Source organism: Anabas testudineus, chromosome 6 (assembly GCF_900324465.2).
Source record: "Anabas testudineus chromosome 6, fAnaTes1.2, whole genome shotgun sequence".
Lineage (NCBI taxonomy): Eukaryota > Metazoa > Chordata > Actinopteri > Anabantiformes > Anabantidae > Anabas > Anabas testudineus.
In genome coordinates this window covers 23,830,144-23,855,790 of record NC_046615.1, presented here as the reverse complement: position 1 = coordinate 23,855,790, position 25,647 = coordinate 23,830,144, and the positions used below count along the sequence as shown (strand labels likewise).

Genomic DNA, 25,647 nt, shown 5'->3' with positions numbered 1-25,647 from the left:
AGTCTCAGGCCTGGGGTGAGCCTGGATGGAACACTAGAACTCAGTGAACTCAGTGAACCTTGGATCAGTTTGATCCCGGTGTCCTCAGTGTTTTGTTCTCTTTGTCTTTTGTTTTCAGTCGTCCATCCTGATCTGAAAAGTCTTTAGTGAAGGTGTTGGGTCTGCTGAAGGACGCTGCAGAAAGTTTCTCCAAGGTCCCTGAACCTCACTCTCTCCCTCTGTCTCTCTCTCTCCCTCTCTCTCTCTCCCCGACTCTCTCTCTCTCTCTCCCTCTCTCTCTCTCCCCGACTCTCTCTCTCTCTCTCCCTCTCTCTCTCTCCCCGACTCTCTCTCTCTCTCTCTCTGTCTCTCTCCCTCCCTCTCACACTGATCAGTTCTTCGTCTGTGTGTCTCTCGGTTGCTGAGGATGGACGCTCGGATCTTCACCCTGCACATCCTGACGCTCTGCTGCTTTGTCCACGGTAGGTTCAGCGCACACACACACACACACACACACACCTGTCACTCATTATGCATCCAGCTGTTCCAGTCCAAAGCTGTATAAAATCATCACTAATTATAAAAACAGTTATAGTCATTGAATATTTAACTTGTAAGATACAAATCACACACACACAGACTAAAAGTGATCCAGGCTACGCCTGTTTAATGGACATCAGGGTGCGATTCAAGTCTTTAGAGCTCAACCAGCGTGAGATATTAGTTATTAATTCAAAGACTCAGAGAGAAACTGACCCTGGTGTAATGTTCAATCAGATCTGAGTTTAGGGCTCACGTGGGGTTCATCACTAAATCTATTAATGACTGAATGATAACTAATCCAAGTTGCAGCCGACCTTTGTGACACGGGTCGACCACCAGGACTGATCCTCAGTGAGGGGGAATTAGTTTCTGTTGAACGGTCTATATATCTAGTTTATGTATTTACTCTCTTATTTACTCTTATTATAAGATAAGATATAATGATTATATTTCTTATTATTTCCTTTTTATAGTTTTTCTGTACACTGCATTCTTTTTTATTTATCTGCATATTTTTATTTAATTGTATTAAATAAATACTAATTTTTATATGATACTTGTTACTTATAAGCTGGAAAGCACTTATTATGGATTTGATGCTTTACAAACAAAGTGTGATTGATTGATTGATTGATTGATTGATTGATTGATTGATTGATTGATTGATTGATTGACGGATTGATTGACGGATTGATTGATTGTCTTAACCACTTATCCTTAACTACAGATAGTCTGTTTCTATTTCTTTCTATATTTGCATGTTTACTTACTTTATTAAAACCAAATCAATCAGTTCATTAATCACATCACAGAGGTTTGTGGAAACTTTTCTTCAGCTGTATCTTTAGCTGTAGCTGTCAGTAAACTTCATCTACAGCTACATCACATAGAGCTTTAGACAGAAGGAGCTGTTTATCTGACAGTAACATTAATGTGAACAACTACAGTAACCACAGAGGGTCAAACTTAGAGTCAAACACTTGAGGGACACATGGAGACGATGACCACATCTCTACCAGATCAGTTAATTAGTTAATTAGTCTAAATTAGAGATTTATGTCCAGCCTGCCTAAAGACACGTAAAGAATGAAGAAGGCTGTAAAAAGCTGAACGTGGACGGTCCAGTGTTGAAGCTATAAATCAGTCTAATCCAACAGACCTGTGATAAATCCTCCCTCATGAAGATGATAATGTTCATTTTTGTTCTGTTTAGAACCGCGTTGATTTAACAGAACCAGAGGAAAAAATCCTCCTGTAGGCTGAAAGTCATGAGCAGGATTTCAAACAGCAGTGACCCTGAGAACAGAGACCGAGCTGACGAGTCGAGGTCTCAACCAGCACCTGTCAATCATCTTGATGAGCTTTCAGCTCCACAGACTCCATCGAGCTTTTAAAGCTTCTTTATACTGTGTGATTTGAGGCTGTCTGAGATGAAAGGTGACAAACGAGAGAGAAACCTGATCAAATCTTTCACCGTCAATCCAAAGTGATCCTCCATCCCCCTTTGGAGACCAGGTCTGTTTACACCCTGACACTTGAGTTTCCTCTGTTTGTGTGTTGAGCTCCTCTGATCTGAACAGACATTTGGGTAAAGATGCAGATGTCACATGAGTTTCCAACACACTTCACAGTCTCTGTTGAATGAAGTCAGTTTCTTAGAATCACAGGTAAAACGTTGTGCTTTTAGAGGATCAGGGAGCTTGTTCCATTTCTTATGGACCTCAAATGAAAAAGTCGACTGTGCAAAGCTTGAGCTTGAAGCTCCGACCGCTGCGAGCTGCAGTATTGGGAGTTACTTCAAAAGTATCTGCCAACACGTTACATGTTGGTTTTACTGCGGCTTCCTACGTGTTTATAATGAGAACTAATGGGATTATGAGGCCGCCTGACACCAGCGGGAAAACACAATATTTGAAATGGGAAATATCTTCGCTTTCAGATAAGCTGTGCTAAATGTAAATGTACATTTAAATCTGTGTGTCACTGTTCAGCACGTATAACCTACTCGTAATATATGTAGTGTTTACATTTATACGTCCATGTGCTGTTTGTGTCCAGACTCTCTGCAGGGCGTGTACCAGAGGCGTCTCTACAAGGAGCTGATGAAGAACTACAACCCGTTAGAGCGACCGGTCCACAACGACTCCCACAGCCTGACCGTCCACTTCAGCTTCAGCCTGCTGCAGATCATGGACGTGGTGAGAACCCTCGGACTTCACAACAGCTACACATTCACAAGTGTGAGGGGCTGGTAGTGGTGAGATCGCAGCCCTCCATGTGTTCTACCTCCAGTAGGGGTCCATAGGCAGCACCTCCCTATTCTTAACCTCGTACCTGAAGGAAGTCGCAACTAGACAGAAATGTTTGATCTGCTTTTGAGTGGACTAAAGATGTCCTTCTATCTCTGATGGTGATTTTCCACTCTGGGACAAACAGAGAAATAAAGCAGTAGAAATAAAAGCTAAATCTGGGAATTTGGGGGAATTCAAGTTTTGATGAAGCTGTTGTGATTTCCGAGTGATTTAAGCTTCAAATGGCCAAAAATCTGACTGTGGTTGTCACAGACTCTAAAACCTTTAGTGCAGGAACAACTGGATTTGAAGGACACGTTGGAATTAATTCATAATAAATAAGGCATTTTAATGATTCATCATTTATTTTACTTGAATAAATAAAAGTGAAAGCTACAGTTCAATACAGTATTTTAAAGTTTCCTGAGCCCAAATTCAATTCAATTCAATTCAATTCAATTCAGTTTTATTTGTATAGCGCCAATTTACAACAGAAGTTATCTCAAAGCACTTTACAGTGTTTAATGTTTAAGACCTTACAGAAAATATTTATACAAAAGATTATAGAGGAAACCCAACAATCCCATTTGAGCAAGCTTTAGGCAACAGTGGAGAGGAAAAACTCCCTTTAGAGGAAGAAACCTCCAGCAGAACCAGGCTCATAGTGGGCGGCCATCTGCCTCGACCGGTTGGGGTGAGTGGAAATTCAACAATTCAATTATTCATCTACAACTGTTGCATCTAACTAAGACATAAAATGTAACTTACAATCAGATCTAGTTAAATACTGGAACAGCAGGTCAACTTCACTTAAAGCTGCAGAAATGAGGATGAGAGAGTGGTTAGCTTGTTCTGTCTCAGTCAGTTAGGGTTTACACTTCTGTAAATGTAGAAAAAGAACCTGATCATTGACTATTGGCCACAGCTCATTAATCAATGAATCATTGCTCAGTGCTAGTTCATTTTACAGCATATTTCTGACCAGTGGTCCTCAGCTGTGGGTGTCACAGGAGATTAGAACAGAACAGGAAACAATGTGTGTCTGTGTGTCCACGTGTTGCAGCAGCAGGTTCACATCAGATTGTTCCTCTAATCAGCCCCTGCAGGGTCAACAGTCGTTACCAAGTTCAGGGATTCAGTCAGTGGACGTGTGCAGACACACAAACACACACAGTGATGAAAGATGAACTAAACTAACACAGCTCATTCATTTACAGCTCACACACGTCTCACTCCCACTTCAACAAACACTCACTCTGCCTCCTGCCAGGTCCTGAACACTTTCATCTCTGATACCACACATGCTCTCACACAGTCAAACAGGCACGTCTGCAGACTGCACGGCTGCACTTTGTGTGCATGAGGTTGTACTCAGCGTGTCCACACACTGACTCACTGTGGTCGACTTGACTCCTTCTATGTGGGAGACGGCGTTCGAATGCTGGCTGTCTGCCTCCAGTAGGGGTCATTAGGTAAGACCTCCTCATGGGTACCCTGCCTTTGCCTGGTACCTTGTACCCTTGGAATTCGCTTTGGTTAAAAGCATCTGCCAAATGTAAAATGTCCTTTAAACCTAGATTTCCAGACTCGTTACAACACAAACAGAGTTTTCTCCTCGATCGGCTTCCTACTGTACGTCTTAGAAAGTCTGGGAACCTTCAATCCACTGTGTCATCTGAGGATTTGACAGTAACGTCTTTCACCGTCTTACAATTAGAATATAATGTTTTAAAGTGAGAAAATGTATCCTACACTGTGGTAAACCACCTTAAGAGTTCTGCTCTACTCCCACTCGCTTCTTTAAGAGTGCATGTTTGTACTGGGTGTTACTTCAACTATCAGACATCAACTTATACAACTAGAGTGGAAATCAGAGTCCAGCTTCCATCACAGGACTGAATCAGTATTAGTTACTACTACTAGAACTATACAACACTACATTAGAAGGAGGTCTTCTGTGAGTTCTTGGTTTTGTTCTTGGTTATTCTGCTGCAGAGATCAGCAACATGCTGTTTAACCTGCGCGTGTGTCTGTATGAAACACGTACAAACACTCAGCGCTCGGCACGGGCTCTGACTCGCTGCAGGGGAGCACGACAGCCCTCATCTCCACCGTCACAGCATGTGAAGCTGGCAGCTGCAGAGTCTCCACATGCAGAAGAATTCAGTGTGAAGCTGCAGAACAACAGCAGCTGGATATCAAAGCTTCAGTACTTCATGAGTCTAGTCTGTAGCTTCACATGTAAACTGTCCAGTGGTCAGATTCATAAAGGGTCAGTTCACCCAGTTACAATAAATAGACGCTGTATCTGGTGATATTAATTCATATGATGTATTTCCAATAGGACACAGATGTGTGCTGAGGGCAGACCAGTCCAGCACGTGTGAATGTAGCACATGCAGGACGGGGCCTGGCTTTGTCCACTGACCTCCCAGGAAAAGTCTGGTTTTAAGGCGGCATACATGTCTGTGAAATTCTAATATACAGCTCTTCACACGTGTAGGGTTCTGTTCCTAAACAGTGTGGACGCTGTTTCCATCTTTGACAGAGAATCTGATATTTCCACTGACAACACACTGAAACACAGACTTGTCTGACCACAGAAAACTTTATGCAGTGTTGAGCCGCTCCAACTGTCCCCCTGAGCAGATGTGACTATATTCGTCCTGATAGTTTGACGGTTCCTCGTGCACCGCCACCTGAGGGTCGGAGGTCAACATGGAGTCTGAGGAAACATTCAGATGAAGTTTCCAGAACAACCACTGGTGCCAGCTGCTGGAGTTCGGAGCTTCTCTAATGCACCAGCCCTTCGCTCAGGATACTTAAGACATTGTGTGCTGTTATTTCCATGTCCACATCCTTGGTGTCAACGTTACAGCCGTACGTTAGCATCAGAACACTTCAAACCTCATCTTCCTGTATCTTCTAGTTTCACGTTGGATCATTCAGAATTTCATTTCATGTTGAACTCATTCACATTTCCATCAGGTTTTCTTCCTGGATTTTCGTCCTCTGATCTTTGATTGGAGTTTTTCTACAGATCAACATTTTCTCACACAGAAGGAGACGAAGTAAAAGACTTCATTCACATTTTTTGGACCATTTTCTAGAAAATGTCATTTTTATCTTTGGTTTCATCAGTGCACACATTCCTCCCACCTCATTCCCTCGCTGCACCTCTCATCATGTTACGTATCCATTACTCTTATCTCATTTCCAAGGTCATCTCATCTTATGTTATCTTCTCTTTTCCACCTCCACCTATGAGTTCCCAGCAGCCTTTATCTCTCCTGTCACTTTGCCTGGTGTTTGACAGTTTCTGCTGCAGGATATCAAACTGTCTCAGAACAGAACAGAAGTCATAAAGTGTCCTGATGAGCACTTTAAATTCCTCAAACATCATCACTGTCAATAACATAAAACACATGAATTAATTCAAAAGCTTCTTAAAGATTCTACCACCATCTGTTTTGTGGGGGCTTCATAGAACAACCGATCAATAGCGGTGACTCAGCCTGAAGTGGCTCGGTGCTGATGGTTCAGCTTTTCCAAACTTTAGTTTGTAGGATAAAGTTTTATTACATGACATCATAGTTTTGGACGTGAAGCATCATTAGGTGTTCATTTCATCGTTGTTCGGCCTTAACTGATTAAGTGTCTTCTAGTCTCTGCTTTTTAACTTTCCACTGTGAAAACTTGTTAATGTGTAGAAATATTCACCATCTAAGTTTGAATTAGTCTAAAGTGCCAGAACTGGACACAGTAATCCTTCACCCTGGGCTCTCAGCACAGGTTTGTGGTTTTAGAGGAACCACAAACCTCCATCTGCAGTCTCAGCTCTCATCATTAAACTCCATCATCACTCAGACTTTGTAGATTTAAAACATGAATCTAAATGTTCAGCTCCTTCATTATCACATCCTCACTACTACCTACAGTGCTTTTCCTCATACAGATGTGTGGGATAAATGAATGATTTGATCGGCCTGGACCAACCATATTTTTACATCCTGCATCCTGTGGTTTTCAGCAGCAGCCTTGTAGATGTGTTCGATGTGTGTTGGTTTGCAGAAGCTGCACTAAGACTCTCACTGAGTTCTCCTCCCTGAAGCTGGTTCTTCTTCTGTCGTCTCTACACTCGCTGTCTCCTTCTCCTGTTTTCCTCATCCCTTCTTTTCCTTATTCTCATCTTTTCCTATTATCTCTCATCTACAGCATTCTGTCGTCTGTATCATCCAATCACAAGTGAATCTGATTCATCTGGATCGATTTTATCTTTCTGGCTCCTCGTCCATTTTTACTTTGATCATTCACAGTTTTCGAATCCTTATTCATTATTAAACCTTGTAATTCGTTACTTATTGAAGCCAGATAATGACACAGATTCAGATCCAGTAGATTCCAGATGTTTCTCTGTCGTCTTTCAGCTATTTGAGAGTTTGTCGTCATGTTGTTCTCAATGTTTCAGCTGAATCTTCTGCATGTATGTGCACATACAGCACACGTAGATTAGTCTCCTCCATGCAGTGGTTGACTTATGTAAGTCTGTATCAGTCTAGTAGCTGCAGGCTTTGTTAAAGGGATGAGTCTTTACTCAGGGGAGCTCCCTTCAAACTCTGTTTAGTGTTCAACTCAAATGAGCTCCCACATATTAAAGCATCAGGACGTTCCAGCACAGCAGCTAACACACACTGTGTTCTGCAACAACAGGGATATTTTAGATATTTTAGATCTTAAAATGATGTTTAATAAGATCTAAAATTACAGCCGGCCTCCAGATGAAGGTGGTGGAGCTGAACATACGTTCTGCAGTTTTACCACCTGACTCTGTTCCACCAATCACACACACACGGCAGCCATTGTCCTTCACCACCTGGTATTTGAAAACCGGTCATTGTCTAGTTGTTTCTTGACGAGGCATAATTACCTGTCCTTCTGTGGGATTGTGGTTGTTCTCCTGTTCAGGCTGTGATCACCTGAATTTTGAGTAAGTCTGTGTGTTTTGGTTCAGCTGCACATCTCACCTGTCCACCTGTCCACCTGGCCACCTGTCTGTCTGTTTGCTCTCTGCTTTCTGAGGGAGTGTTTAGACTGATTGTTGGACAGGAGCTGCAGAACTGTATAAAACACAGAGCTTTATTATTTAATGATTTACAAGGCAAAGGCAGGATACGTGTAAGGAGCTCATGCCTAAAGACCCCTAGGTAGACCACAGCCGGGATTCAAACCTTGGTGTTCCACAGAGGACGGGGACCTTAACATGACACTATCCAGCGTCCATCCAACCTACAAACTGACGGTGAAGCACTGACAGTAGATAAAACATTAGCTGATATAAATGAGTTTTTGCTGATCCCCTCTCTGTGTGCTGAGTGGTGGCAGCCACAGTTCTTACCTGTGCTGCTGCTGCTGCTGCGGCGCCGTATGTGCAAAGTTCAGCTTTATAAATACCCACAGACTCCTGCTGCCTTTGTGACACTGATAAAATATTCTTGCACACTGTCAATACCTCTGGTGGAAAATGTATTGGTGCCATTGCTGCACTTAAGTCAGGAAAATACAATGTCACAGTGTGAAAGCATCGCATATCGGCACAGGTGTCCAGCAGGTAACTAATCAACGCTGGGCCTCATTGAAAGTGCTGCTTCAACAAAAATTCCCAAATAGCATCCATCTAAAGTACAGAGGTTATAAATCAGTGCTGCAGATATCGACTCAGCGCAGGAGCAGATTTTCTTTTCAGCTGCTAATCAATACTTTTATATGAACAATGGTCATATGACTGTAACAATGGATGATTTCTACTTGGGAGCTTTCTGCCGTTCAAATGTTTTATATATTTATATTATTATATGTATTATTATTTTTTAATTAATATTAAAACTACATGAAGGATTCCAGTAATTAGTCGACCCAGCTGAAACTTCCCATTACGGCACAGAGCGTTTTCCTGCAGCTGCTTGAAGAAGTTTTCTTCAGTAGCTCTGAACAGAAAACTATAAAAATGATTATAAATCTCACAGTTTTGGTTGTTACGACTTGAAAATGATAGAAGATTCATCATGGTTAACATATGACAGAAGCTTGGAGCTTCTCCTCTGGAGAAACAGCAGAAATATTAGAATTATAACTATATACGTTTATTAGTTGATTGATGCCCCTCTTCCCTAAAAACTGTCGTTACTCTGGTTTTACCACCTCTCCTGACCTCCCACTCATGTTCAGGTCAGATTACTGACTGAAATATAAATGCAAAATCATTTTAGTGAATAATTAAAAGAAGACAAAGAGCAGCGGGTCCCATTAAACTGAAGGTCGGTCGTCTATAAAAGCTTTGTAATGTTTATCTTTTAATGTCCTTTCCTCTGAAGAACGGCTGATCTCTTGCAAACCTCCATCCTCTAATTCTCTCAGCACGCTCGGCTACCACAGAACGTATTAACAGGCCGGACATTCATCAAACTGACGGTATTCATATTCGCCCTCTCTCTGCTGGTCCAGTGTCGCGTTTTACAGGAATCTACAGAGATGAAGGAAATAGTGGAGGGTAAACTGGAGCAGTGTCAGGTCAAGCTGACTGTCTAACTGTTGTTCTGTTTCAGGATGAGAAGAACCAGGTGCTGACCACCAACATCTGGCTGCAGCTGGTGAGTTTTAATCTGCATCGACAGACTGCTTTCAGAGTCTTTAACTGCATTTAAACATCGTCTATTGACTTTATGGAGAGTATTAACCTATCATACAGAGTCAGCGGACATCCCCTCACTGAAGAACCATCATTTGGTGTTTCTCAAAACTCCTAACAGACTTGAAATCGTTGTGTAGTGGAACTCCAGCTCTGAAGCCATAGCTAGAAATAACTGTAGTAAAAGGAAAGTGAAACTGATTCTAGTCTAAAACTTGGTGTGTAATCGTGTAGAAGTTGAACCTTTATTCACTTCTGGACCTAGTGTAGTTTTCTGCACAAGCCCACGTACTGCTGCACTTCATCGAACTGTCCTGTTTGCAAACTCGGATGTGCACCATCTCTAGAAGTGCCGGCACATCTGACACAGCTGTGGACGGAGGTGTTTTGTGTTTTCATGTTGATCCATCTCATTGTTGTGAACGTGATATCTCAGAAACACTTTCTTCAATTAGATCAAATCATCTATTGAAGCTCTGTGCTTCTATAATAATTATAATATATAATACAATAAGTTTTCATTTGAATATGTTTGTGAACCCTATTGGTTCAGCACTTTAAAGAAATGTGTTATTTAATGAGCTCTATTGTTACAGAACCTTTGGACTGAGCCCAGCTAACAGTTTCTCCCTGTGTCTCCATCTTTTATGCAAAGCTGTGCTAACCAACTCATATTCACTGTACAGACGATGTTACTGTAGTAACATCTTCAGCTGTTGCAGGTGGATCTGTGTGTACGGGGGGGTCAGCAGGGATAGTGTGTAAACTGAGGTAATAAATGGGGGCCTGCAGCCGCCCCGTCCTTCCTTAGAATCACTCTGGTGTTTGACCCAGATACATTTTCTGTGATGGTGAAAAACTCAAGTTCGTTCTCTGTTTCCACAAACACTGCTGCTCGGTCTGAAACCCTGACACCCTCAGCGCTGTGATGCTTTCCCCATTTCTAATATCGCCTCCTGCCTCGTCTCACTCTGAGCCTTGTTTGCCTTTTGACTCTGCTGTGAATGTCAGAGCTAATGCGGAGCAGGAATTCATTAATGAAGTGTCCTAAGCCCATTTCATGCAGCTATCCAGATTTAATTAGGTTTCATATCAGGTCCTGATGTGACTGCGTGGAGTGTGTGTTTGGAAAGTGGGGGTGCACTAATCCAGCCTAATCTGCTCCTCTCGGATGGAAAGGTTGATTCCTCCAGGAGGCAGAGTCCTCTCAGGACCAACTACTCTTAGCTTAATTTAATTTGGCGTTCACCCCTCTGCCTCCTCCGCTGCTGCTGGATCCTTGTGTTTTTTCGAGATGTCTATAAGTGAGAGGAAGCATTTTATTTTTCATGTGGAGCCGTGTGAGCTTTTAAATGTGTTACTGCAGTTTTTCTTCTGGCAAACTGCAAAAAGTAACTCTGGACAATTAAAACCTAAATAAAATGAAAACATTAGGATCCCAGAGCAGATTTCTCCTTTTGGGGATTCTTCTATTTTATCCACTTCTAATTATTTTAACAAGCTGTTGGAACCCAGACACACATGTCCAGTCACAACAACATGCTGCTGTTTCACTGGAATAACCTTTACGTTCCCACCACTACACACTGGGATTGACCTGCAGCTGGATAGTGTGGTGGTAAGATCTCTGCCCTCCATGTGGAGATCTCCATGACTCCAGGCTGTGTCATTAGACAGACCTCCTAATGCTGACTCTGCCTTAGCTACTTGTGAATCGCTTTGGATAAAAGCGTCTGATAAATGACTAAAAGTAAATGTAGGTCAGTGTTGCAGGCTAATATTTGTATTAGCAGTAAATGGTATTTCTTTAACTAACAATTGATCTGATCTCATGATGAACACAGAACAACTGGTGACGGTTTAAAAAAACCCAAATGTCAGTTTCTTAAACCCAAGGTTCAAAAATGCCTTTTTTATTCCCACTGGAGGAAAAGCAACAAACTCTCTATTGGAAAAATGATCTTTAAATATTTTAAAGATTTAAACAATGAAGCAATGAACAAACAAAATAAATGCAGAATATTTTCTGTTCAGTCGTCGACAGGTTCAATGTTAAAATGTTAGAAAATCACCAGAGGCCGTTTCTGCTGCTGGAAGAGAAACCAGCTCAAACCAAATTCTCACTTATGATTAACTTTTGTACAGGATCCAATGTACCAGGTGAAGATTTAAAGAAAACATACTAAATAATCAGTGTTGTTTTTGGATGGTTTTATTTAACACATGTAGTATATTGATTGTTCTATATAGTTTATCGACCACGTTTAGAACCACTCTCATTATTACTCCGTGCATATTTAGTTTCCTGCAGCTTTGAGGGCCTGTGACAAAGAAGCCAACGGCCAACATAGAGACAGTTGTGGTTTCAGAGACTTCATTGAAAGACAGAAAACCTGCTCTGTAGTACAGGTCCAGTCTCCGTCTGTAGATCCAACACAGGAAGCAACAATCAGACGATGCATGTTACATTTTTTAATTACAAGTCGAACATCTGACGTCCAAAACCTACGTAGTCGTCAGAGTGTTCAGAAACACCCTGTGTTCACATCTTCTACTGGCTGCAGGTTCAGTTTGATTCGATTTGTGTGATCAGAGTCTGTCAGTCATTTTCCCATCATTTATCCTTCAAAGCCCCTGATCTACTGATGTTCTGCAGCTTTCCTCCACTCCACCTCCCAGTAACACCGTCTGCCATCATTCAGTGAATCTGTCAGGTTGACTGGAACGAGAATTCCCACAGCTGCAGTCATGAAATTGTAAAATACACATTTAAGTATTTTCAGTGTTAAAACTTCTGAAACAACTTGAACTCGATCAAGAAATGATTCATAATTAACTTAATGATATGAATGAACGCTGATCTACACCCTTGAATTAAAGAACTGTCATGAATGTTTTGAGGTAGACAAACAGACATTTGATAAGTTAGTAGTCTCACCTTTAAATCCAGATGTTGCTCTTTGAAATACATCGTCACTTTTATTATTATTTATTATTTAGAGTTCACTTTCAGTTCATTGACAGTGAGAAGACGTCCGTCTAAATCGTGACCACACTGAAATCCTCTCCCTGTGGAGACACCACACAAAATATGTTTATAGTAGATTCTCTTCAGATAAAGAGGTTTCACTTCAGTTGTCATATAAATAGAAACTACGACATGCTGTTGGTTCCTCTGGGTCTGTGGCTCTTTACATGCTGAGTCCTGTTCAATGAAACGACTTAGGTCCCTCAGAAATGTCCCCCAGTGACTCTGCAGAGTGGATAATCCCATTAGAAATGACTGTGTCAAATCAAATCTGCATCTGGACACAGCCCAAAATAAATCTACTGGTGACATTTGATTTAAAAGCTTTTCTATCCACACCCATAATCTGACTCTATATTGCAAAGCCTTTTGAACCTGATCCTATTGCATCAGTTCGACATCGCTCCTTTGTGCTGTGCACGTTTCTTCTGGTGTCTGACTCCTTCGAGCCTTTGAACCTTTACGAGGAGAAGAGGCAGGATTTCTCACCTTCTCATTAAAAATACATGTGAACACTCTTTCTCGTCTCGCTTCTGACGTGTGGATTTCTTTTCTCCTCTGTTTCATGACGCTGCTGCTTTGACTGAGAAGCACTGATGTTATTTAATAACTAGTGTTTCTGTTAGTTGTCAATTTCATTATGATCCCAAAGGGGATTTTTATTAAACAGGCGCCAAACAAACTGGTGGCAATGAACAGCAACACTCAATGTCAAGACATAAACGTATCATTCTACAAGTGCAGAATATTTAAAGATGAGTGTGGCATAATAAATAAATTCAAATATAAAGCAGATAACACCCCAGTTAATCATTTAATATGTGTTGTTGTTTATCAGGTGATTTAGCTTCATCCTTGCATTGCAATAAAGTAGATGGAATAAAAAATGTATTTAACATTATTGACAGCGAGTGAAATCGGTCACATAGCCCATTAAATAGTGAGTTTTCTAGTGCACTTTGTCCCTCTGCATCCAGGCCACTGTGAGAAATTGATGCTGCTGCTTTATTAGTGTGAAAACTAAAAGTCCTCAGCCTGTGTGTGAACTCTCTGCTCCATGAGCCAGTGACAGAGATGAAAGGGGCGCCACTGAATTTATCATAATGCTAATTTAAAAATCATTTTATGTTTTTTTATGTCAGATTATTGATTTTATTTTCACACAGTCAATCCGTTCTCAGATGTTTGTTGCCCTAGAAGTTAGACTCCAGTCTTTGATTTTAGGGGACATCCCTGCCACAGTCCTGCCTTCGGCAGATTCCTCTGGGAGAAACATTTCAGTTAGTGACAGGAAGTAAACAAGACGGAGGGAAATGTGTGCGACCTTCAGCCGTCACAGCCTTCAACCATCAGCACAAAGAGCTCAGAGAGGCTCTGAAATGTATTGAGGATGGAGCCGGTCACAAGAGCTGTGGATGCAAATGAAGCAACAACACGTGCAGCACACTCCTGTGTCTCTCACAGCTTCATAAAAACCTCAGAGTGCTGAACACTGACTGTTACATAAGATTCATCAGTGTAATGAAGAGTTCACCAGCTGATGAATGGATCTGCTGCTCATTTAGTTTTTAGCAATTAGCCAGTGCAACGTGACGTCCTGACAGGGTTGGTGTGTTTTTGCATGTGTCTGCAGTACTGGACTGATTTCTACCTGCAGTGGAACATGTCAGACTACCCCGGCGTGACCAACGTCAGGTTCCCCGACAACCAGGTCTGGAGACCCGACATCCTGCTGTACAACAGGTACACCAGCTGTGTTAAATGTTTTAGTTCCTGGTGAGATGCTGATCCTGAACCAGCCCAAATGAATACCTGTCTGTTAACGGCTGGATAGTGTCGTGGTTAGATCACCGCCCCTCATTCCCTCCATTCGACCGTGGTTCGACTCCTTAGAAAAGACCTACACTTCTAAATGTAAATGCACACATCACAGCTCTCTGCTGGAAGCTGACGAGCTTTTCAGCTCATTAACTAAGGTTAAAGTTTGGATTTGGTGCAATGAGCAGGCAGATAGAATATTGACCTGGTGTAGCTTTAATGAGGGTGGGGGGGGTGAGGAACAGGACCCGAGTCGACTTATCACTGGGCACTGGTTCAACTGTTACAGAAACTTACTGTAGCTGCAGTCGAGTCAGAGTAAATTTACACAGGATAACATCACGAATCAGTCTCTTGGACCTGGTTCAGGTTGGAGGTTTTGACCCCCCCCTAATAAATGTGTTAGCATGCAGGCTTCAATACGACTTGCTTCATGTGTAGATGATGGACAGTCTGTCTTTGTGTCCACAGTGCTGACGAGAGGTTCGACGCCTCCTTCCACACCAACATCCTGGTCAACTCCACCGGTTACTGCCAGTACCTGCCCCCAGGTAACACACTCAGTCACTTCCCGCTTATTGTTTTTGTCCTCTACTGTTTGCTAGTTGTTCATGTTCCCCACAGGATGAACCTTAATAACCTCAGTCACCTTCTGACCTTCTCTCTAGTGCCACCACGTAAGATTTGTTGTTTCCAACCAGCTGTTACTTGGTGTTTAGTGCTAATTATCAAATGCAGCTTCAGTGTCGGACTTTTGTAACCAGTGAACGTTTCTGTGTCAAAATGTTATAAAATCATTGATCTTAAAAAAGATGATGAACAACATTAGCGCGTTAATATTGTCAGTGTGAGCACAGAAACATGATAACATGACTGTCGACACTCTTCTTCAAAATAAATAATAATGCTAATGATAATTAGAAATTTGGAGGTGAACACACACTTTACAGCTGGTCTGAGGAAGCCGGGGTCATCACAAGGTCACCTGGTCAAGCTGAGGACATCAGGTGGAGTGATGGGCCTTATTGACGACCTGAGAACAAGTCTGTTTCTTTTTGTATCTACAGGTCGAACCACGATTTACAGCCGAGCAGTAATGTGTCAGGAAGACGAGTGAAACCCGTCAGCTGATCAGAAATCAATAAGCAATAAACGTAACAGCTTTAGTTGTAATAAGGACTAAGAGCAGTTAGTGGGAGTGTGTCAGCAGCTTTGGCCTCAGCTGTTGAGATGAAGGATGAAACAGTAAAGTAACATGTAGTAAAGTAACACGCAGTAAAGTTACATACAGTAAAGTAACATCAGTAAAGTAAAGTAACATACAGTAAAGTTACATCAGTAAAGTAACATACAGTAAAGTAACATCAGTAAAGTAAAGTAACATACAGTAAAGTAACATACAGTAAAGTTACATACAGTAAAGTTACATCAGCAAAGTAACATCAGTAAAGTAAAGTAACATACAGTAAAGTAACATACAGTAAAGTAACATACAGTAAAGTAACATCAGTAAAGTAAAGTAACATACAGTAAAGTAACATACAGTAAAGTAACATCAGTAAAGTAAAGTAACATACAGTAAAGTAACATACAGTAAAGAAACATCAGTAAAGTAAAGTAACATACAGTAAAGAAACATACAGTAAAGTAACATCAGTAAAGTAAAGTAACATACAGTAAAGTAACATGTAGTAAAGTAACACGCAGTAAAGTTACATACAGTAAAGTAACATCAGTAAAGTAAAGTAACATACAGTAAAGTAACATACAGTAAAGTAAAGTAACATACAGTAAAGTTACATACAGTAAAGTAACATACAGTAAAGTAAAGTTACATACAGTAAAGTAACATCAGTAAAGTAAAGTAACATACAGTAAAGTAACATCAGTAAAGTAAATTAACATACAGTAAAGTAACATACAGTAAAGTAACATACAGTAAAGTAAAGTTACATACAGTAAAGTAACATACAGTAAAGTAAAGTAACATACAGTAAAGTAACATACAGTAAAGTAACATACAGTAAAGTAACATCAGTAAAGTAAAGTAACATACAGTAAAGTTACATACAGTAAAGTAACATACAGTAAAGTAAAGTAACATACAGTAAAGTAACATACAGTAAAGTAAAGTTAACATACAGTAAAGTTACATACAGTAAAGTAACATACAGTAAAGTAAAGTAACATACAGTAAAGTTACATACAGTAAAGTAAAGTTAACATACAGTAAAGTAACATACAGTAAAGTAACATCAGTAAAGTAAAGTTAACATACAGTAAAGTTACATACAGTAAAGTAACATCAGCAAAGTAACATACAGTAAAGTAACATACAGTAAAGTAACATACAGTAAAGTAACATACAGTAAAGTAAAGTTAACATACAGTAAAGTTACATACAGCAAAGTAACATCAGTAAAGTAAAGTAACATACAGTAAAGTAACATACAGCAAAGTAACATCAGTAAAGTAAAGTAACATACAGTAAAGTTACATACAGTAAAGTAACATACAGTAAAGTAACATACAGCAAAGTAACATCAGTAAAGTAAAGTAACATACAGTAAAGTTACATACAGTAAAGTAACATCAGTAAAGTAAAGTAACATACAGTAAAGTTACATACAGTAAAGTAACATACAGTAAAGTAAAGTTAACATACAGTAAAGTAACATACAGTAAAGTAAAGTTAACATACAGTAAAGTAACATACAGTAAAGTTACATACAGTAAAGTAACATACAGTAAAGTAAAGTTACATACAGTAAAGTTACATACAGTAAAGTTACATACAGTAAAGTAACATACAGTAAAGTAAAGTTAACATACAGTAAAGTTACATACAGTAAAGTAACATACAGTAAAGTAAAGTTACATACAGTAAAGTAACATACAGCAAAGTAACATCAGTAAAGTAAAGTAACATACAGTAAAGTTACATACAGTAAAGTAACATACAGTAAAGTAACATACAGCAAAGTAACATCAGTAAAGTAAAGTAACATACAGTAAAGTTACATACAGTAAAGTAACATCAGTAAAGTAAAGTAACATACAGTAAAGTTACATACAGTAAAGTAACATACAGTAAAGTAAAGTTAACATACAGTAAAGTAACATACAGTAAAGTTACATACAGTAAAGTAACATACAGTAAAGTAAAGTTACATACAGTAAAGTAACATACAGTAAAGTAAAGTTAACATACAGTAAAGTTACATACAGTAAAGTAACATACAGTAAAGTAAAGTTACATACAGTAAAGTAACATCAGTAAAGTAAAGTTAACATACAGTAAAGTTACATACAGTAAAGTAACATACAGTAAAGTAACATCAGTAAAGTAAAGTAACATACAGTAAAGTTACATACAGTAAAGTAACACGCAGTAAAGTAACATACAGTAAAGTAAAGTAACATACAGTAAAGTAACATACAGTAAAGTAACATACAGTAAAGTAACATACAGTAAAGTAAAGTAACATACAGTAAAGTAACATACAGTAAAGTAACATACAGTAAAGTGAAGTTAACATACAGTAAAGTTACATACAGTAAAGTAACTCGCAGTAAAGTTACATACAGTAAAGTAACATACAGTAAAGTAAAGTTAACATACAGTAAAGTTACATACAGTAAAGTAACATACAGTAAAGTAAAGTAACATACAGTAAAGTTACATACAGTAAAGTAACACGCAGTAAAGTAACATACAGTAAAGTAACATACATTAAAGTAAAGTTAACATACAGTAAAGTTACATACAGTAAAGTAACTCGCAGTAAAGTAACATACAGTAAAGTTACATACAGTAAAGTAACATACAGTAAAGTTACATACAGTAAAGTAACATACAGTAAAGTAACATACAGTAAAGTAACATACAGTAAAGTAACATACAGTAAAGTAACATGCAGTAAAGTAACATACAGTAAAGTAACATACAGTAAAGTAACTCGCAGTAAAGTAACATACAGTAAAGTAACATACAGTAAAGTTACATACAGTAAAGTAACTCGCAGTAAAGTAACTCGCAGTAAAGTAACATACAGTAAAGTAACATACAGTAAAGTTACATACAGTAAAGTAACATACAGTAAAGTAACTCGCAGTAAAGTAACATACAGTAAAGTTACATACAGTAAAGTTACTCGCAGTAAAGTAACATACAGTAAAGTAACATACAGTAAAGTTACATACAGTAAAGTAACTCGCAGTAAAGTAACATACAGTAAAGTAACATACAGTAAAGTTACATACAGTAAAGTAACTCGCAGTAAAGTAACATACAGTAAAGTAACATACAGTAAAGTAACATACAGTAAAGTTACATGCAGTAAAGTAACTCGCAGTAAAGTAACATACAGTAAAGTAACATACAGTAAAGTTACATACAGTAAAGTAACATACAGTAAAGTAACTCGCAGTAAAGTAACATACAGTAAAGTAACATACAGTAAAGTTACATACAGTAAAGTAACATACAGTAAAGTAACTCGCAGTAAAGTAACATACAGTAAAGTAACATACAGTAAAGTTACATACAGTAAAGTAACATAAAGTAAAGTAACTCGCAGTAAAGTAACATACAGTAAAGTTACATACAGTAAAGTAACATACAGTAAAGTTACATACAGTAAAGTAACATACAGTAAAGTAACTCGCAGTAAAGTAACATACAGTAAAGTTACATACAGTAAAGTAACTCGCAGTAAAGTAACATACAGTAAAGTAACATACAGTAAAGTTACATACAGTAAAGTAACTCGCAGTAAAGTAACATACAGTAAAGTAACATACAGTAAAGTTACATACAGTAAAGTAACTCGCAGTAAAGTAACATACAGTAAAGTAACATACAGTAAAGTAACATACAGTAAAGTAACTCGCAGTAAAGTAACATACAGTAAAGTAACATACAGTAAAGTAACATTCAGTAAAGTTACATACAGTAAAGTAACTCGCAGTAAAGTAACTCGCAGTAAAGTAACATACAGTAAAGTAACATACAGTAAAGTTACATACAGTAAAGTAACATTCAGTAAAGTTACATACAGTAAAGTTACATACAGTAAAGTAACATACAGTAAAGTAACTCGCAGTAAAGTAACATACAGTAAAGTAATATACAGTAAAGTTACATACAGTAAAGTAACATACAGTAAAGTAACTCGCAGTAAAGTAACATACAGTAAAGTTACATACAGTAAAGTAACATACAGTAAAGTAACTCGCAGTAAAGTAACATACAGTAAAGTAACATGTAGTAAAGTAACATCAGTAAAGTTACATCAGTAAAGTAACATACAGTAAAGTAACTCGCAGTAAAGTAACATGTAGTAAAGTAACTCGCAGTAAAGTAACATACAGTAAAGTAACATTAGTAAAGTTACATCAGTAAAGTAACATACAGTAAAGTTACATACAGTAAAGTTACATCAGTAAAGTAACATACAGTAAAGTAAAATACAGTAAAGTTACATACAGTAAAGTTACATCAGTAAAGTTACATACAGTAAAGTGACATGTAGTAAAGTAACATACAGTAAAGTGACATGTAGTAAAGTAACATACAGTAAAGTAACTCGCAGTAAAGTAACATGTAGTAAAGTAACTCGCAGTAAAGTAACATGTAGTAAAGTAACTCGCAGTAAAGTTACATACAGTAAAGTAACTCGCAGTAAAGTAACATACAGTAAAGTTACATACAGTAAAGTAACATACAGTAAAGTAACTCGCAGTAAAGTAACTCGCAGTAAAGTAACATGTAGTAAAGTAACTCGCAGTAAAGCAGGATTTCCTAAAATGATCTGTACAACTAAACTGTCACTGTGTAATTTTAACCAGGTTTAGTTTAGTTTATTGATACTGAGATTAATAAATGAATTAGTGTTGAGGTTGAAGTCTGGTTGAAAAACGTCCCGCTGTGTAAAAACGCGTTTTAAACATCCTGAGCAGACGGAACTCGTCCTCTTTAAATGTTTCTTTGACTTTCATGAATTCCTCCTCAGCATCTCGAGGACCTACTTTGATTTGATGATGGTCTTGTGTCGGACACGTCTCCAGCTTGTTTCTTCACTTTGACCTTCACTTGACTCGTTTTCATTTCTTTATCTGTTTTCTACACATTTCATTAAAACCTGATCATCTTTCATTTCAGGAATATTCAAGAGCACCTGCTACATCGACGTGCGTTGGTTTCCGTTCGACGTGCAGCACTGTGACCTGAAGTTTGGCTCGTGGACCTACGGCGGCTGGTCTCTGGACCTGCAGATGATTGAAGCTGATGTCACCGGGTACATCGCCAACGGAGAGTGGGACCTCGTGGGTACGAGCACATCGACATCTAGAAAACCAAACATGCAAATGTTGATGCTAATTTGAAAGTTGTCTGTGAGAGCAGATTTAAATTTGAAGACTTTTTACACCTTAACACATGGAGCTTGGCTTTAGTGAAATGAAAGGAATAAACCACAAAGGGAGGTGTATGAGACACCTTACATCATCGCTGTGTCCTGCATTCAGACAGTTACAGAACTCCACAGGGGTGGAAATAAAAGGCACGGACGGCCGTCTCAGGACGAGCTGATTAAACACTGGATACGCTCCTCAGCTCATTGTCCCACTCTGGACTCTGAAGTTATGTTGACGTTAAAACTTCTGTCTCCTGTTTCATACTTCACGCAGCTTTTCTGTAACACTGTGAACGTCTGCTTCATAATCTCACTATTTAGAGCAGCATCATGCCTCGCACTTCTGAGTGAGGCTGAAAAGACTTTTAACTTCTTCTAACTTCTAAGTGGTCGTAGTCTCCAGCCAGTAAAACACAAACAGTCCTGAGTGATGGTGGAAAAAGTAAGTGACACAGTGTTTTAATAACTGGTTCAAACACCTTTGATTGGAGGAAGGTGGAGTGTTAAATGATGACCCAGTTAGAGCTGGTTGTGAAATGATAGACGGGTTGGTAAACAGCCAAAATGAACCCTGATGAATCCTCATCAAACTTTGATGCTGCGTTTGATCATCGGTTCACTGTCGTGCTGAATCGAACTGTCGTTCTTTGGAAGAACGAGGATTTATCAGAGTGTCTGATCCGGATTTGACAGAACACTGGTGTCACTGGAGACAGGGATCAGGATTGAAAAGAGAGAAGCAGGGAAATAAGAATCAAACTAATCTATAATCAACAGGACGTCTAATTTAAAGTTTCGAAGGAAGGAAGAACCCTCCTGGAACTCATTTGATGGTGAGACCGAGCGTGCAGCAGCTTCCCAGACAAACAAACAAGCTCTTTACCTTAGTCCCCGAAAAGTTTACATTTAAAAGTTTGGTCCCCGACAGCGACAGTATGTAAATGTTAGAGCAGAACGCAGCGGCCTGCAGACTTGGTCGTTAAAACCTCAAAGCAGCCAGCAGCTCGAGGCAGCCAGCCGCCTGTCTGCTATCAGCGCTCCCATCCACCATTAATCTGCTGGTAATTAAATCGTCCTGCTGCTGCAGAGCGCTCAGACCTGCAGGGCGAGCAGCTCAGTGAACCTGAAGGCTGGAGGGGAGCAGCTGACCTGCAGGCTGTGTTTATACTGACGGCTGCTCTCAAAAACCAGATCATGCCACGAGGCTGATGGATGACTAATATTTATATTGTCAACTTCAGCTGTGACACGGAGACCTGTGGCCGAGCTGCTGCTTTCTCAGGTGACACGACTCAGTCATAGAGCTGTCTGAACACACACACACACACACACACACACACACACACGTCTGCTCCAGGTTGACAGCTTCAGTTCATGCTGCATTGTGTTCTCACAGCGTTACATGAGAAGGTCTGTTCATTGGTTCTGGTTTTCAGCTGCTTGATCCAGGAATTGGAGTGTAGAACTTCTTCCAGTCCAGAACACTAGCTGTCAACTCGATGAGACGTAGTCTGAGATGGAGCAGGTGAATGAGTGAAGGTCATCCCTGCAGAAGAACACTTCACACTTCAGTGTTCCCTGTATCTGATTAATGTTGTGTCCTCCTCGGTCAGTTTCTTCTCAGCTCGTTCACTTTAACATCCACTAACCTCTGTGTCGTCATGTAGTCACACTGTGGTGAAAAACAAGTCATTCTGAGTCCACAACACAGAATCTGCATGTGTGATGTCACTGCCTCACATCAGAGATCCAGTGGAGGACGGACTCTGTCCACAGAGCTGCTGTTGGAGACTAATTATGAGTGCAGAATCATCCTCGGTCCCAGGGGAGCTGACGCTCCTGTGTTTGATGAAAAGGAAAGAGAGATGGCACAGAATGAAAGCGAGCTTCCTCCAGAGACGCTGTTCAGCCAATGGGCCGTTCAGAGGGAACTTAATTGAAAATCTCAGCAGCATGTTTCCCATTTACCCCTGTACCCCCCCGCCCCCCTCCCCACCCCGCCCTCACCTAGCGGAGATTAAAACCAATGTAGTGAGGAATGTAGCAGCGTAAAGACGGATGAAATGCAGCCGGCCATGTTGCTGCAGAAGGAGAAAATAGAAGCAGAGAACTTTACCTGCTGCTTCTCGCAGTGATTAATAACCAGGAAGAGAGAAGGTGGAAGTTACAAGACAGACAACACAAACCACCACTGATCTAAACCACTGTACAGCGTCTGTGGAGGTTCTCAGTCGTCCAGGTCCTGGTTTTCCAGTTCAAACAGATGAGGTTCACAATCACAACGTCTCTGGATCTTTGTCCTTAATCCATCACTGTTGGATTATGGGATTATTAATCCCGTAATAAAACCCAAACTGGCTTCACTACTGTCAGCAGACGGCTTCACGCCTCCCTGCAGGAGTGTCGGGGGAGGATTTGATTTGTTTTTTAAAAAAGTGTCCCGTGGAGGGATAGATTACCTTTCTGAGTCATTTGAGGTGAAATGGCCTCATCCTGCAGGGCGAACTGTGACTGGAGCAAATGTTCTGTGTTTAACTGAAGGGTGTGTTTCACCCTGACCGGCGTTTGTGGCTGAATTTGTCTGTTTTTATGATGAAACTGCTCAAACAGGTGTGAATTCAACTGCATTTTACCTCCTGCAGGTTTAGAAATGTTCTCACACTTCTGCTGCTGAGTGCACATTAAAACTCAGAAACTCTAATTAATGACTTAATGAGTTTTTAAGTGAGTTCAAACCGGTTTTATTAACTTATTTTGAAGCACTGAGAGAGAAACGGTAGAAACAGGAGGAAAACCCTCTGGTTGTGAGAAAGTGAATTGTTGTGTAAGAGTAATTTGATATTCTCGTCTTCAGTTAACCTCACACCTTCACATCAAACAGTTTCCAGATCACATCTTCACGTTTGACCTGTTTTATACTTCATTTTCTCTGAGCAGCCGCTCACACATTCACAGATCATACGTTAATGCCTCTTGTTATTATGGCCATTCAACTCTGCACACATGGCTTTATTATAAGAACATGTGTCCCTGGGTTCGTGGCAGAGCAATTTGGGGCTCTTGGCTCAGGTGTATAACAGAAGTAGAACCGTTCCACTGGAAACTATCAGCTCGATCCAAAATGGTAAAAACTGTCACATGGTATACATCACATGGTTTGTGATGTTTTGTTCGCAGAGGTTCCCGGACGAAGGAACGAGCGTTTCTATGACTGCTGTAAGGAGCCGTACCCCGACGTCACCTTCACCGTGGTGATGAGGAGGAGGACGCTCTACTATGGACTCAACCTTCTCATACCCTGCGTCCTCATCTCCACCCTCGCACTCCTCGTCTTCCTGTTGCCCGCTGACTCCGGAGAGAAGATCTCCCTGGGTGAGGAGGAACTTTGACTCTGACTGGTCCATTCAAATGTTTGTAGCTCCCAGGCTCTGTTCACACCTCCACATTGATGGGTGCTGGTTGTATTTGCAGTAGTCATGGATGGTAGATGTAACTAAGGCTCCAAAACTTCCATAAAATGCACCAATAACATTTTTGAGCAGAGTAAGGATCAACCAAACCAATGCAATACACTCAGTCAGCTTCTTGTGGCCTCGTCAGTGACTAAGTGAAACTTCAGTCAGTGTTTGAAACCATATCTCCACATCTCCAGTGGCAGCACTGCACATGTTTCTGTGTGACTGTGTAAAGGAGAACACGTTTGCAGTACTGGAGAAGACAAAACACATGCACACGAACACAGAATAACATGGATCAGCATTCAAATGTGTGCAGATTTGCCCCAGTGCCTCCACTAAATATCTAATATATCGTTTATCTTCTGGACTAGATGCAGCAAAGGTGTATCCTGCCCTCCACTGGTCATTTGCAAATTGCAGCAACAATTCTCTCTCAATAATAATTTACATTTAGTCATTCAGCAGACAGTGAAGTACAAGGTACAAGGCAAAGGCAGAGTAGGCATAAGGAGGTCTTGCTTAAGGACCCCTGTTGGGGTGCCAAGGGTTCAGGGTTCAGGGTTCAGTGTCTTGTCCAGGGACACTTCAGGGTTTGTAGACGACCACCAACCGAGCCACGAACAACAGTTTCCCACTAAATTAGCTTCTGGTTGTCGTTAGCAGCTATGTACAACCTGCTGTCCCCACGAGCTACAGTCTTTACATGCTCTCAGAATGATGGTGATGACGGTGACAGTTATTCACAGATTCACAGAATTCAAAGATTAAAAAAATGCAGTTTTCTAAGCAGTCTGGATAAAATATTCATTAGAAGCATAATGTGAGGCTGGAGAATTGACTGGCATCTCTGACAGGTACCACTAGATGAAAATATGTGTAAATATTATATCATAAATATGTGTAAGGAGGTAATTTCAGATAACTGATGGCTTTGGGCCAATACACATCAGCCATAAAACATTCTGAAACAGGAAATTAGAGCTGCCGGGAGGCTTCCAGCTGCTGAGATCAGATCCAGCGTCTTTCACTAGAAATTAAATTTACTCTCTGAATCAGGGCTGAATGTCAGCAGGGCGGTCGGTGTTTACCTCCCCACATTCAGCTGATAATCTCCTCCAGAGGAATCGTTGGTGCTGTAAGTCAGAAGGACATGTGTGAAGTCCTCGTTACTTCAGGACGTTGAAGATAAAAGAACAAAACAACGGTAAAGAAGTGAAACCTACACAAGAATCACATTTAGCAGTCTGTAAATGTGCATGAAGCTTTAAAACATAATATTGAATTACAACATTTATTTGTAAAACTGGTTTTGTTTATAGCTTGAACCACAAATTATCCCGTTTAAAATTGTATTAGTAGAACTTTACATAGATTTTGTCTTCTTCAGTGCGCGTCCTCATTTTTTAGCAACACAAATAAATCTCTCCAG

General features: G+C 40.0%; 1 protein-coding gene across 3 annotated transcripts in view; it reads left to right on the top strand.

Moving 5' to 3' along the window:
- Positions 1–352: 352 nt before the first annotated feature.
- The window catches only part of LOC113165295 (neuronal acetylcholine receptor subunit alpha-7), a 28,887-nt gene continuing 3,592 nt past the window's right edge, over positions 353–25,647 (top strand). For 2 of the 3 annotated variants that reach the window (XM_026364696.1, XM_026364695.1), the window contains exons 1-7: positions 353–461; positions 2,581–2,720; positions 9,416–9,460; positions 14,160–14,269; positions 14,816–14,895; positions 20,508–20,675; positions 23,938–24,132. In XM_026364696.1, coding sequence (XP_026220481.1) covers positions 407–461; positions 2,581–2,720; positions 9,416–9,460; positions 14,160–14,269; positions 14,816–14,895; positions 20,508–20,675; positions 23,938–24,132 — 793 coding nt within the window. In that variant the 5' untranslated portion in view covers positions 353–406. Of the gene's footprint in view, positions 462–1,953; positions 2,038–2,580; positions 2,721–9,415; positions 9,461–14,159; positions 14,270–14,815; positions 14,896–20,507; positions 20,676–23,937; positions 24,133–25,647 lie in introns of those variants that run through there. The other variant, XM_026364697.1, reaches the window with a different exon arrangement.